The sequence below is a fragment of the Eublepharis macularius genome, chromosome 12 (assembly GCF_028583425.1).
Source record: "Eublepharis macularius isolate TG4126 chromosome 12, MPM_Emac_v1.0, whole genome shotgun sequence".
In the NCBI taxonomy this organism is placed as follows: Eukaryota; Metazoa; Chordata; class Lepidosauria; order Squamata; family Eublepharidae; genus Eublepharis; species Eublepharis macularius.
Window position 1 is genome coordinate 57,024,950 of NC_072801.1, and position 13,469 is coordinate 57,038,418.

Genomic DNA, 13,469 nt, shown 5'->3' on the forward strand with positions numbered 1-13,469 from the left:
TCATGTTACAGTCAGCAGTCATAATTTTCCTCTGTGGTCTGTGAACTTGATGTATGCATAGTTTGTAATATTGTATTTTTAATTCATAGATGGTGCAATCCTAAAAAGATTTACCCCCTTCAAAGCCCATTGATTTCAAAGGATTGGAAGCGGGGGGGGGGACTCTGCTTAGGGCTGCAGTGATAGTGTCCTCTCCTGATTATAGAGCCGAGACTTATTAATGCTATAGTAATTTAAGCTACCCAGTAGGGGTGTGCATTAGAGGTGGGCACAAACAGCAATACGAATGGAAAAAAAGATTGATAACAGCTGCTGAGGGTAAAGGCAGAAGTGAAACAGAGGGTAAATAATATATCCACCCTCTGGGTGGTTGGGTTAAGAAATTCCCTGAGCTATCAAAGACAGTGTAGTGGAGCTGTTACAATACATGGCTTCTTTAAGATATAATCGAATCTTCCTCTTTACAAAAGAGAAATTGATTAGAAACTGACTCAAATCCCTTAGAAGAGGAATAGAAACAGGTTGCTGGATTTCAGGGGAAAATTCAGCAGAGAAATCCTCTTAATGACCCCATTTTGGGAATATGATCAAATGGCTGGTAACACTAGCAGCCCTTTGACAGCCTAATGGACAGGATAGCCCACACTAAGATAAGGAAGGAAAGTTAATAAATACAAAGATCAGTTGTTAGCTCATATAACCAATCTTACCCCAAGTTTATGCCTCATACAGTCATATCAGGGTGGGCAGTCAAAGATCCAACAGCTTGTCGCTCAGCTGCTGCCTTTTCTAAACTTTTCTCCTTTTCCTTCTAGCTCCATCACTTCCTGAGAGGGGTTGCCTTTAACAACAATGCTGGGAACCAAATTTCATTCAACAAGAATGGGCAGTTGGTAGCTGGCTATGACATTATGAACTGGATTTTTGCCTCAAACCAGTCCTTTCACAGGGTGAAGGTTGGGAGAATGGGTCTCCAGGCTGCTCTAAAACAAGCATTCACCATCAGTGAGGCAGAAATAACATGGCCAAGCTCATTCAACCAGGTAGGGTCCATTAAAGTTTGAGACGTCTTTTAGCCATAGATGGACACTCAGTCTTAGACAGATGGATCCTTTAATTTATATAGAAAACTTCAGGGATTCCAGACAATCAGCCTAAATATAATCTTTCTCCCCCTGCCACTCTTTTGATTAGGCGCTGCCTATTTCTGTATGTAGTGGGAGTTGCCATCCTGGCTACAGGAAGCACGTGAAGGAGGGAGAGCAATTTTGTTGCTATGACTGCATCCCATGCCCAGAAGGGAAGGTTTCAGAACAGAAGGGTAAGAAACATGTACACACTAATCAGTCAAGTTGTCCATGCGGACATGCTTTTAAAACCATAAACATATGGTGATTCCCTAAGTTCACATTTTGAACATTGGTTGGAAAGGTGGGGAGGTATGGGCTGAGAGGAAGCAGCTGATGAGGACAAGATCTGATGTGTGTATAGATTCCCTGTCTCAAAGGAATAAGGACGGAAAGTTCTGATGAGAAAGTTCTGATGAAGACATCTTTCTGTGTTGGGGCTGAGTTGCTCATTGCATGTCCAAAACTAGGATTCTTCCTTGATCTTCAGTGAATATTTCCTGAAAGAAAAGGATCCTGCAAACTTTTATTTTATGTCATGACTCATGAATGACACTTAACCAGGGCTTTTTTTCAGCTGGAACGCGGTGGAACGGAGTTCCGGCACCTCTTGAAAATGGTCACATGGCCGGTGCCCCCCCCCCGATCTCCAGATAGATCTCCTGATCTCCAAGTGCGGAGGGCAATCTAAACTCCCCTCTGTCTGGAGATCAGGGGGCAGGGCCACCAGCCATGTGACCATTTTTGCTGAGGGCAATTTAAACGTTAAAAAACTCCCCCTTTGTTCCAGCTGACCCAAAGTGACATCATTGTGCAGTCCCGGGAATGTGCGCGTACTTGGTGCATGTGCATGTGGTACCAGGGGCACCACCTCCCGCCAGAAGTTGCCCCCTGTGCTGGCAACCCACTGAGTTCCACCACCTATTTTCCCAGAAAAAAAGCCCTGCACTTAACCATGTGCAACAACATACATTTAAGCAACACACTGGGATATCTAGAGGTTTCACTGTGGTTCCTATAGCCCAATGCAGCTGTAGTTTTTCCAGACCTTAGAACTCCAGAGACCATTTTTAGCATAATGAACTATAACTCTCACCGTAATCTGCCTGCCACATTTCTGCATATCTCTTGTTTTAAGGTGAAAATACCCTGAAACACACATAGGAAACTGTAAAAACGTGTTGGTATGTTTTTCATCATATTTTGATTGAGATTGCAACATTTTCTTTTTTTTCAGACATGAATGACTGCTATAAATGCCCAAATGAAAAATTTCCAAACAAAAACCAGGATTTATGTATTCCCAAGGATATCTCTTTCTTGTGTTATGATGAACCTTTGGGACTCAGCTTAGGCTTTCTTCCTCTCGCTCTCTCTTTGATCACCGTTCTGGTGTTGGGAACATTTATAAAGCACCAAGAGACTCCTATTGTCAAAGCAAACAACCGAAGCCTCACCTACACTCTCCTCATCTCCCTTCTGCTCTGCTTCCTTTCTGCCCTGCTGTTCATTGGCCAGCCTGAGGTGGTGACCTGCTGCCTCCGCCAAACTGCCTTTGGCACCATCTTTTCAGTGGCCATTTCTTGCATACTGGCAAAGACCATCACTGTGGTCCTGGCATTCATGGCTACCAAACCAGGAAGCAGGATGAGGAAATGGGTGGGGAAAAGACTGGCCAACTCCATCGTTCTTTCCTGCTCCCTTGTCCAAGGAGGCATTTGTGCTGTGTGGCTAGCCACATCTCCTCCGTTCCCAGATGTTGACATGCACTCAGTCACTGAAGAACTTATAGTGGAATGTAATGAAGGTTCTGTGGTTCTGTTTTACTGTGTGTTGGGATATATGGGTTTCCTGGCCATCATTAGCTTTACTGTAGCCTTTCTCGCCAGGAAACTGCCTGATACTTTCAATGAAGCCAAATTTATCACCTTCAGCATGTTGCTATTTTGCAGTGTGTGGTTGTCCTTTGTTCCAACTTACCTGAGCACGAAAGGAAAATATATGGTAGCTGTGGAGATTTTCTCTATCTTATCTTCCAGTGCTGGCTTGCTTAGTTTAATTTTTTTCCCTAAATGCTATATCATTTGGTTGAGGCCTGACTTAAACAACAGGGAAGGGTTAATAAGGGGGAAAAGTCAAAGCACATAATTACCATTTCTTCTCTTCAGTAGTACAGAGATGCCTTTGCTCACATTCAATTGTTTCTGAGTTTAGTTCCCAGGTAAAAATCATCGCTCTAGTTTCATCCCTATCTTGGAATCTATGTGAAGAATGAGGGGAAGGTTTTGGCCATTGTTCTTTTCCTTCTCTCTTATTCAGTTATGTGTCTGGTTTGCAGGCTCTCACCCATTCCCAGATATTGACATGTACTCAATGCCTAAAATTATACTGGAGTGTAATAAAGATGGGGTGGCTACATTTTACACTGTCTATAGTCCAAATTAGGTCCAAGAAGAAGCGCCTGACACAAGTTTGGTGAAGTTAGTGCAACTGCTGTCACACAGTGGTGCAAATAGGAACCTGTGTGGCTGTTTTAGGTCATGAAAACAGTGCAGAAGGAAAGGCGGAAGCCCCTCCTCCTCTACGTCCTACTAATAAGCTGATTTTAGCCTCAGTTTGCTCAGGAATGTTAGATCCCCAATATCTCATATGAGTCTAATGGAACACAGCTGTGCCAAGGGGTTATGTTGATGTCATGTCATGTCTAGAAATTCCTTAGGGAAAATGGGCTTTCTGGTTGTTATTTGCATGTTTGTCCCCCACCCCCTCTGGAGGTTATTGGGCAGTTTCAACAAAGCCAAGTGTATCTCTTGCAGCATGCTGGTGTTTTATTCTGTTTGATTGTCCTCTGTTCCAAACTTCTTCAGTGCTAAAGGAAACATATGGCAATCCTGGAGATCTTCTCTAGTTTTTCTTCCAGTGCTGGACTACTGGGATGCAATATTTCCATATGCACTACTTGTGAAACATCATCCCTACATTCAGGCACCTTTATCAAGAAAAACCTATGCTGTTAATGGAATATCTATTCTGAATTTCTAATTCGCCCTTCAAAAATAGGCTCTAGTCCTTAGAAAACAACCCTAAAGCTGCATCCAAAATTACTGCGTTATAATACTTTGTGTAGTGGACTGTCTGCCCCCAACATTGCATTTAGCGTTGTTGTGGGATTGTAGCTTTAATTTGTTGGGGTTTATGGTTCTAAATAAACTTAGCAATCACTACCACTTTGTCAAGGGAGTCATGATCAGAAGAACACCCAAGAACAAGAGTTTTATATGTGGATCAATATACCCTAGACTGTAGAAATCAGGCCAAATAAGAAAACTTTAATGTAATGACACGGAATGTACTGGGAAGAATGTTAGATAGACATAGGAGAGTCAGATTCAAATCTTCATTCAGCAATGATACTGACTGGATGAGTTTACAACAGTCACTCTCTCAGCCTTACTATACAAGGTTATTGTAAGAACAACAAATTGGACCTCTTGGCTGGCTGGCAAAGGCTACTAAGGCTGGGGGCCATTTTTGCCACCCCGGAAGGGGAAAGTGCCAGCGTCTTCCCAACCATCTGGGTACTTGGCAGGGGGTGGAACTAGAGATAGGCACGAACCTGAATACGATGCAAAAAAACCCCACAGCCCGGTTTGGGGCTCACGAACCAGTGGTTTGTGGAAGCTCCATTCCATGAACTTCCACGAACTGGTTACTGGTTCGTTTGGGTCGTATTTGTTTTGGAAAGGGGCAGTTTAAATGGCCATTTCCCTGGGGAAATGGCCATTTAAACTTTTCCTGCCAGTTGCAAGCAGGTCCCTTTAAACTATCAGCTGGCAGGCAGCAGGGGGGATCCCCCCTCACTGCCTGCCAGCTGATAGTTTAAAGGGACCTGCTGCTTGCAAGCAGGAGGGCCCTTTAAATGACACACAAACCCCAGCCCTTCGACAATTTGCAGTTAATGTTGGAGTTAATGTTGCTGTCAAATAAAAAGTGGCCCATTAGTAGCCCAAGCCTTGTGCCTGCCTCTATGTGTCTGTCTGTCAGAAGACTGGGGGCGGGGGCAATAGAGGAGGGGAAAATCATATATACATTCAGAAGGATGGTAGGAAAAAGTTACTAGATAAGAATTGGTCCAGGACGGTTCTTTGCCTAGTCAATGGATGAAGATTTTCCACACTGATCTAAACAAATAATACAAAAATCATCGTACTAAATTTTTATACCAAGATACTGGAAGCTTTTTTAAAATGTTAAACTTCTGCCCTCTACCAATATTCATTTGATGTTCTAGTAGGTCAGTCTTAGGAGACGGTTCCATTCTTTCTGACTCCAGATAATAAATTTGTAATCCTCTCTTCAGAAGTGAAAAACATGTTTTCTTCTGAAATTCTCCTGAGAATCAATACCTGTGGTCATTTCTTCAACTTTAAAAAACAGAAAATCATAATTTAACATGTCGCTTGTCTGAATCCCTGAGGACATTTTGTGTGCTCATGTGTAACTAGTAACACAGACTGTGAAACATGGTAGAAATATAACTCTTCACATCTGGACCACAGACTAGAGACTAGAAATGGGCTTTTGATCTCTACGTTATTTTAATCCTCAGACTTCAAGTCTATCATTAGAGAGAATGTTCTTTCTATCTGTGGTAACCTTGGAAATAGCAACAATAGCGCAGTAGGTAGTAAAAGCAGGATTAGCGGCAGGAGAGATTTCTCCTGGAGATGAAGTTCTTACTGTTCTTGCAGCTGGTTCTTCTTTCTCCCAGGATAAGCAATACTCTCATTGTTAAGTGCAGGATTAGAGATCCACACCCTCCAGTCCAAGAATATCATCAGCCAGGAGACTTCTTTGTTGGGGGCATTGCTTCTCAGAGCTTCGACATCAATCCAACAGAATTTGACAAATATCCCCAGCCAGCATTGGTTGGAGATCTAATGTAAGCTTTTATTTATTTGTTTGTTTGTTTGTTTGTTTATTTATTTATTTTGTCTACCTGAGTCCTAGGAGCAAAGGTCTATTACATTTATATTGTATAATGTGTCAATATTTGTTGATCTAATATTCTACAATCATATCTATTAGTTTGCCTTCCTTCCCTATGCCACAAAACTACATATGCAGCTACTGTATTTGAAGTCAGATTAGTACAGCATTTAACACAATACTGTCAGTCCTGTCTGGCTTTAAGTCCCCATGGTTTCCAACACTGATAGATCTTTCCCAACACTGGTTAGTTGTAATCTGTTAACTGGATGTACTAGAGATGGATCCTAGGACTTTCTGAGCGCAAAGTGAGTTCTCTGCAGCTGAGGGGCAAGCCATCCCCATAGCCTTTCTAACAACTAGTATATATGGTCTTTCCCATCATTAGTATGAACAATCTTTTTTTTTCATTTCCTCCAAATAAATTTGTTTTAAACTCTCCCTGAGTCTGTATGAAGTTGTTTCATAAATGAGGCAGATAAACACACTCCAGTTTTATGAACCTTTGGGGCTTAACCAGCCCATAGATTTTAAATTATCCCCTGGATCAACCACATATTTTCCTACAATCATCTTTGGAGATGTATGATCCCATGTAAAAAGTTTATTTTAAGCAGAGACAATGCTAAGGTATTTTAAGCAGGAACAATATGGATTAAGTGTTGTGAACGTAATAGAGCCTGACTAAATCCTTTTTTTAAAAAAAGTTTCTCCCGATTCCTTAGGAAACAGCATTTCTCCCAGCCAATCTTAGCCCTGTGACAAGTGAGGCGACTTGCCTTGGCCAATCACACAGTCTTTCTTGGGGAAAGCCTTCGCTTATTTTCTGTGAACTATGCCTGTCACAGATGGACAGATGGACAGAGAGATGGATGGATCCCTTTATTATTATTATTACTCATCTCAGAAACAAATAATGAAGTCCTAAGCAGATTTACTCCAGTCTAAACCCATTTAAATCAATGGGCTTAGAATGAAGTAACTGTGTTTAGGATTTCACTGAAAGCCTGTTTCAACAAAGATGGTTTAGGCACATTTTAATATAATGATGAAGAATATGATGTGACTAGCAACAGAGCCCATTGTGTGAAAAAAATACAACGTGCTCTAGAAAACTGATTTGGCTGGCCATGGGGCCCTGGAGCACTCTTGCACTCCTCAGTGGTCTGACTTGGCCCCGATTCAGCCTGATTCAGGCTGCTGCAGAGGCCAGGAGTGCCACCTGAGTGGAGCAAGGGGCCCCCTGTGCTCCACAGCGGGCCTACTGGGAGTGCACCCGGGCCATGGGAGTGCACCATACCACCAGGGAGGTGTGTTCTCCCACCCTTTCCCACGCCAACCTGGTAAGTGGGGGCAGAGGGTAGCATGGCCCTCCCAAGGCCCTGCTGGACAGCTGCAGCAGCCTCTGCAGGCCCTCCAAAGCAAGCTGTGTTGCCTAGGACTCAACTTTTATTTCCATGGAGCGGCGTGCAAGTGCACCTGCACAGGGATAAAAGATGAGTCATTGTCGCCAACACGGCTTCCCTTTTTAAAAGTAAGATGATTTTTAAAATGTGAAATATCCTACTGTTAAAGTATCCAACTTTCATTTTAGCACCGTACCTAAGAATTACCAGCACATTTTGGCCTTGGTATTTGCTGTAAAAGAAATCAATGAAAACCCTCGGATCTTACCCAATGTCACCTTTGGCTTTCAAGTCTATGACAGCTATTTCAGTGCAAAGCCAACCTATCATGCCACAATGCAACTTATGTCCACCCCAAAGGCATTTGTCCCTAACTTTAAATGTGACACCCAGAATAAGCTGCTAGCAATCATTGGGGGGTTGGACTCCCAAACTTCCCTTGATGTGGCAACAGTATTGGGACTCTACAAGATTCCACAGGTAAGATAGGCAAGTATTTTGGTATTTGACACATCAGTTAATAAATTATTTGTTCTTCACAATTGATAGTTGGGTTGAAGAAACAATTGAATGTGTTTTAAATGTTCAGAAAGACTTTACCTTTGTGTGAATGTCAGAGAGAGAGAAAGAAACTTGGTTTTGTGGTTCTTGTATAAATAAGGTAAAATGGGCAAGGACTCTAAATATAATTCATGCAGAAAAGCTTACAATCAAAGAAACAAGAGTATTAGTATTTTGAGACACAACATAACAGCATTTCATTTAGTGTCATAAATGTGTTCAAAATCCTTATTCATTTTATGTATTGTTGATGCTGGTAACAAATCAATAATTTTCCTTGTGATATGAGAACTTCCGTATTGGTAGGTCCCATACCACACCATAAACATCTGTAGGAAGAAATCCCATTCTACATTCTGACTTCATTTGAAGCAATGCTGCAAGGTTTCTTCTTTCTTCCATGGGTCTTTATTAAAGACACAAAACTGCAGGGAGGGATCATACAGATATTCAGTAGCAAACTGTTGCTACTTACTTCTCCACTCCAATTTCACCTAAATGCATTGGAAGTGCAGAGACCATGATGATTTGATAGGGGTGAGCAAGCTGACCCAGTCAAGATGGCAGTTCTGTGAATGAAAGTAAAGCCAATATGTGGAGTTCAGCGTAATCTGAATGGACTTCTACTTCCCTGAAATATCAACTTTGTCATCTGAGGACGACTCCAGATGCTGCTCTGTCTATAGAACTCCGCCCTCCCCTCTCCACCTATATATCTGACCAGTTTCTTCTTGCCCTCCATGCATCTGACGAAGAGAACTGTGATTCTCGAAAGCTTATGCTACATTAAGGTTGGTTAGTCTTAAAGGTGCTACTGGACTCTTTTTGATTTTGCTACTACAGACTAACACGGCTAACTCCTCTGCATCTATAGAAAAATAGATGACTTGCAGTGCTTTCTAGCATTTAGCTGTTCAGCTACTGAGGACATTTCTGGAGAAAGGTGACCTGGCCAGTGTGTTTATAGACACTTTGGAAACATGCAGACTACTTTAATATAAAATGCTCCAGGTAAGCCTGCCAGTGAAGGCAGCTTGAAAATGTGAACAGAGAGAGGCTGCAGTGACCATTTAGCTCAGTAGGGTTTATCAGTGACACTACCTCCAAGTTATTTTCCCTGGGCCAGTTGAAGGGGCTGATATTGACCCTGGAAACCCTAAATATGTTGGACAAAGTTCACAATGGTCAGCCTCCACTGGTACAATCAAGCATGGATTCTGAGGCCATACAGGAGGTTTTGCTAAGGAAACCTGCTTTTTCACGGATTTAGGCCAGTGAGGTATAGTGGTTAAAGAATTGGACTAGGATGTGGGAGACCCAGGTTTGAATCCCCTTTCTGCCATAGAAATTCAATGGGGGACTTTGAGTCAGTCACACTTTCTCAGCTTAGCCTCCCTTGCAGGGTTGTTAGGAGTAAAAATGAGTTAAACTACTTTGGGTTCCCATTGGGGAGAAAGGTAGAATATAAATGAAGTGAACAAACTTGCATTGATCTATGAAAAGCCTTTCTTGATGACCACTTCTAAATTATGGAAAACCTTAACTACTTATGAATCCCAAAATGCCTTCAATGTTGAATAAAGTTGTCATATTTCCATCTGAACTGCATTTTATTTAGGTTCTTTACAGGTTGTTTTGTAGCTTTTACTATGGGCAATAACTGATGGGAAAACATTATTATTCTATCTTCCCACTCTCCATCACCTCTAGATCATATATGGCTCTGCTCCTGTGACAGATACAAACCTTTCCCTCTACCAGATGTTCCCTAATGAAGCACTTCAGCATGCAGGGATTCTCTCTTTATTGCTTTATTTCAAGTGGACTTGGATTGGAGTCCTTGTTATGGATGATGAGAATGGAGAAAGAATTGTGCAAAGTTTACCTCCAGAGTTTTCCAAGCATGGAATCTGCATTGCATTCATAGGATATTGTCCCAGAGGAAATTTTGTTACTGAAGTTCCACGCATGCTGGAACGAGGGAAGAAAGTACATGATCAAATTGTGGGCAGCAGAGCAACAGTATTTATACTATTTGGGAGATCTTATTCCGTCAATGACTTGATGTTGTTGCCAAATCTCTCAGATGGAGAAAATGGGTCATGGAAAGCAAAAGGCAAAGTGTGGATACTGACAGCTCAGATGGAGTTTACTTCATATGTTTATCAAACAACTTGGGATGCTGATGAAACCCATGGTATTCTGGCCTTCACAGTACATTCCAGTGATCTTCCAGGATTTCAGAAATTTGTAGAGAGAAGAAACCCTTACAACACAAGAGAAGATGGCTTTATACAGAAGTTCTGGTGCCATGGCTTCAGCTGTAAATTCCCAAATCAAGTTCAGGGCCTGGATGAGAGAGAAGAGGGTGCAATTTGCACAGGACAAGAGAATCTGGAGAGCCTTCCTGGATCTTTTTTTGAAATGAGTATGACTGGCCACAGCTACAGCATTTACGACGCAGTCTATGCTGTGGCCCATGCGGAACATGCCATGCTGTCATTCCAAACTAAACACAGAGGACTGATAAGTGGAGATGACTTGAATATTCGAGGGCGATACCAATGGCAGGTAAAGCAAATACAGGAGAGCATCAGTTTTGTAGATGAAAAAAGAGGCTCTATTTTATGTAGCAAACCAGCTCTCCAAGTTGTCGTTCTGCAAACATTCTCCTCTTCCTTTCTCTAGTTCATAGTTCACTGAACAGCCCTTGCAGTCTTTGTCATGGTCTGCAAATTGTAAACAATTCATTCAAATAGCTTGTTCTACTTTCTCTGGGACAAATACGTGATTTCTTCTTCTGTCACACTCCCATCACCTGAAACTGGTGCATGGCATTATTCTGTAACTTCATTCATGATACCTGCAAGTTTTCTTTTTTGAAAATTCATCAGGTTGCTTTCCTTTCCATATCCCCTGCTTCCTTCCATGTGTCTAAGGAGCAGGAGAGCAGCATTAGGGATAAATATTCTGTTGGTCGGACAAACATCTTTGTAGTCTTCTTCATAGGTGTGCTGCCCAGCTCCAATATGGGATATTAAATCTGGGTATACACAAGCACATACACTGGTCGATATTTGTGGAAATATGAGAGAGGGGCCTTCACTAAACTGATCTTTATGGAACAAAGCAAGAAAAGCAAGAAGGGGAAGCAGTTTTTAAAATGACATAGGGAAAAATCAATTCCATAAAATCAGAGAATGCAGCCAAAAGCAATCAAACAATTTCTAGTGGAAGTGGTCACATTAGGCTAGATGTGTTCACTGATGGTTAGCTAAATTGGAGCTCACCAGTAATGTATGTATGATGTCCCTAAAAATGGAGGAGGGAGCAGGGGGGAAGAAAATGTACCACAGGTTGGGGAAGGAATGATTGGGTTGAAAACAAGAATTTGGGGGACGAAATAGGTAAGGGTTTAGGATGGGCTTCTGAAACTTATCTGAGCAAGGCAGAGAGAATTGATGTGGTACCTAAGAGGAGCTGTTTTGGAGGGAAATGGAGAAGAGAGGGTATTACCCAAAGGGGAAGGTCTTCTTGTGAGTTGGGGGGAATTAGTAGCAAAGAGGAGGCAGTGAGAGATGGTACCTAGGGTATCTCAACCAATGTATATGAGGATTATCCCAGCTAGAGAACTCCTTTCAATAAACAGACAGATGTTCCTAACAAAAGGGAATTTTTATTGAAAATAAAAATCAACGGCACACAACACATTCACAAAACATGCAACACACATTCAAGGGTTAACTAGGAAAGAGAGTAAAGGTTGGTGGATAGTTACCACCCAGTGGTCCAAGAGAGAGGAGGAGTGTTGAAACAGCCAGTGCTTCAAGGCAGATGGGCTTCAACGGAGTTTGAAGGTGGAATGCTGAATCCAAGCATATACACAGTTCGGGCTGAGGGGCAGCCTATCTTATATCATGGAACCTACCTTGGGGCAAGATTGCATCTTCTACTCCAAAAACAAAGGCTTGAGTGGTTGGTCCCGGGGTGGGATAAAGGATTGCAAAGTTGTCTCCAGAGCGAGACAAAGAGCTGACGAACTGTCTCCAAGGTGGGACAATAAGCAGGCAAACCATTTCCAGGGTTTAGCAAAGAACCAGGAAGGTCTGATTAAGTCTTCCCGGACAGCACTAAAGTTATCAAATTATGATTGATGACCTGTGAGGCAGATGGGTGAAGTTATCAGTTCTCTGAATCACTTAAGAATAGGAACGTGGTTAAGGTGTGAACAATACAGTGGGTTGCATTGATTAATGCAGGAACTCTGGGAAGGCAGTATTGTATCAGGATCCTTAGCGTAACTCCAAGGCAAGGTAGGGGGTTGAGCTGGCCTCGCCTGGTTCACCCCATGTTTGCATGTTCCATCTCCCAGGTGGGATCTTGCTTCCTGCTTCGGCAGCAGCTTCCATCTTTTTCTATCTGCTTGGGCAGTACTTCTAGTGCTGGAAGTACATTCAGAAAAGGGGTTCATGGCATAAACATAACCATATGCCTTCTAATATTATGGGGATGGTTCTAACCAATAACAAGGGGGGGGTGCATTGCTGACAGATAGGGGCTTTGAGTGGGAGGCAGAGGGAGACCACGCCAAAGAGCACAGAAAGAGGGAGCAAGAATAGCAGTGTATGATCCTCCTCCCTCCCTTGGTTTAAACCACTTAAATGGCACTAGAGGCATTTTTTTAATTCAAAAATAAAAAAAATTAACATAGAGGAGAAAGATCAAGTGAATTCAGGGGTTTAAACTTTCTGAAGTAACTCAATATAGATAACTCTGAGGTAAAGTCACTATATATATACCGTTCTTCTTAGGTTTCAGAGAAATTAGAGTTGCTTAAGCTGTTCAGAGTTACTTAAGTCTAATAGGAGAGGCTTTTGTTCCAGTGTTTTACCAAACTCTCTAGTACACTTTCTTTGAGTATTCTCATAATCTTTTTGGTTTCCAGAAGCCTAGTACCCTCTTTCCAGTACCCAGACCCCTTCTCTTGAAAAACCAGTACTTGTCTTCAGTTTTTAACTGACCCTTAAGTCCCCCAAAGCAGTTTCTAACCACACCAGACCAGGGATCTCTTCACTCTTCAGAGCTAATTCCCTATTTCACTGGGTAGGGAAAATCTCCTCTCAACTAGAAGATCTATCCCTTTTCTTTAGCCTGAATGAGAGTCTGTGCCTACTTCCCAAACTTCCTTGCCAACTTTCCCCCAGTTCTCCTGTCTGTGTTAAACTGCTCTCAATTAGTACTGAATCTGGAAACTATCAGTACTCTACTCCTCTCAGGTAGGGCTGAAATCAGACTTCCCTCTCCCCAGCATCCAGTTCAGAAGTCTTTTTCTGTTCAGCTCACACTACCCAATCAGATTCCTTGGTAGCCTGTCACTCAAGGCTCT

The 13,469-nt window shown here is 42.3% G+C and overlaps 1 protein-coding gene across 1 annotated transcript in view; it reads left to right on the forward strand.

Annotated features, from left to right (window-relative positions):
* LOC129339491 (vomeronasal type-2 receptor 26-like) overlaps nucleotides 1-3,275 on the forward strand; it is a 40,924-nt gene extending 37,649 nt beyond the window's left edge. The window contains exons 4-6 of the mRNA XM_054994070.1: nucleotides 816-956; nucleotides 1,195-1,321; nucleotides 2,365-3,275. Coding sequence (XP_054850045.1) covers nucleotides 816-956; nucleotides 1,195-1,321; nucleotides 2,365-3,275 — 1,179 coding nt within the window. The remainder of the gene's footprint in view (nucleotides 1-815; nucleotides 957-1,194; nucleotides 1,322-2,364) is intronic.
* The last annotated feature ends 10,194 nt before the right edge of the window (nucleotides 3,276-13,469 follow it).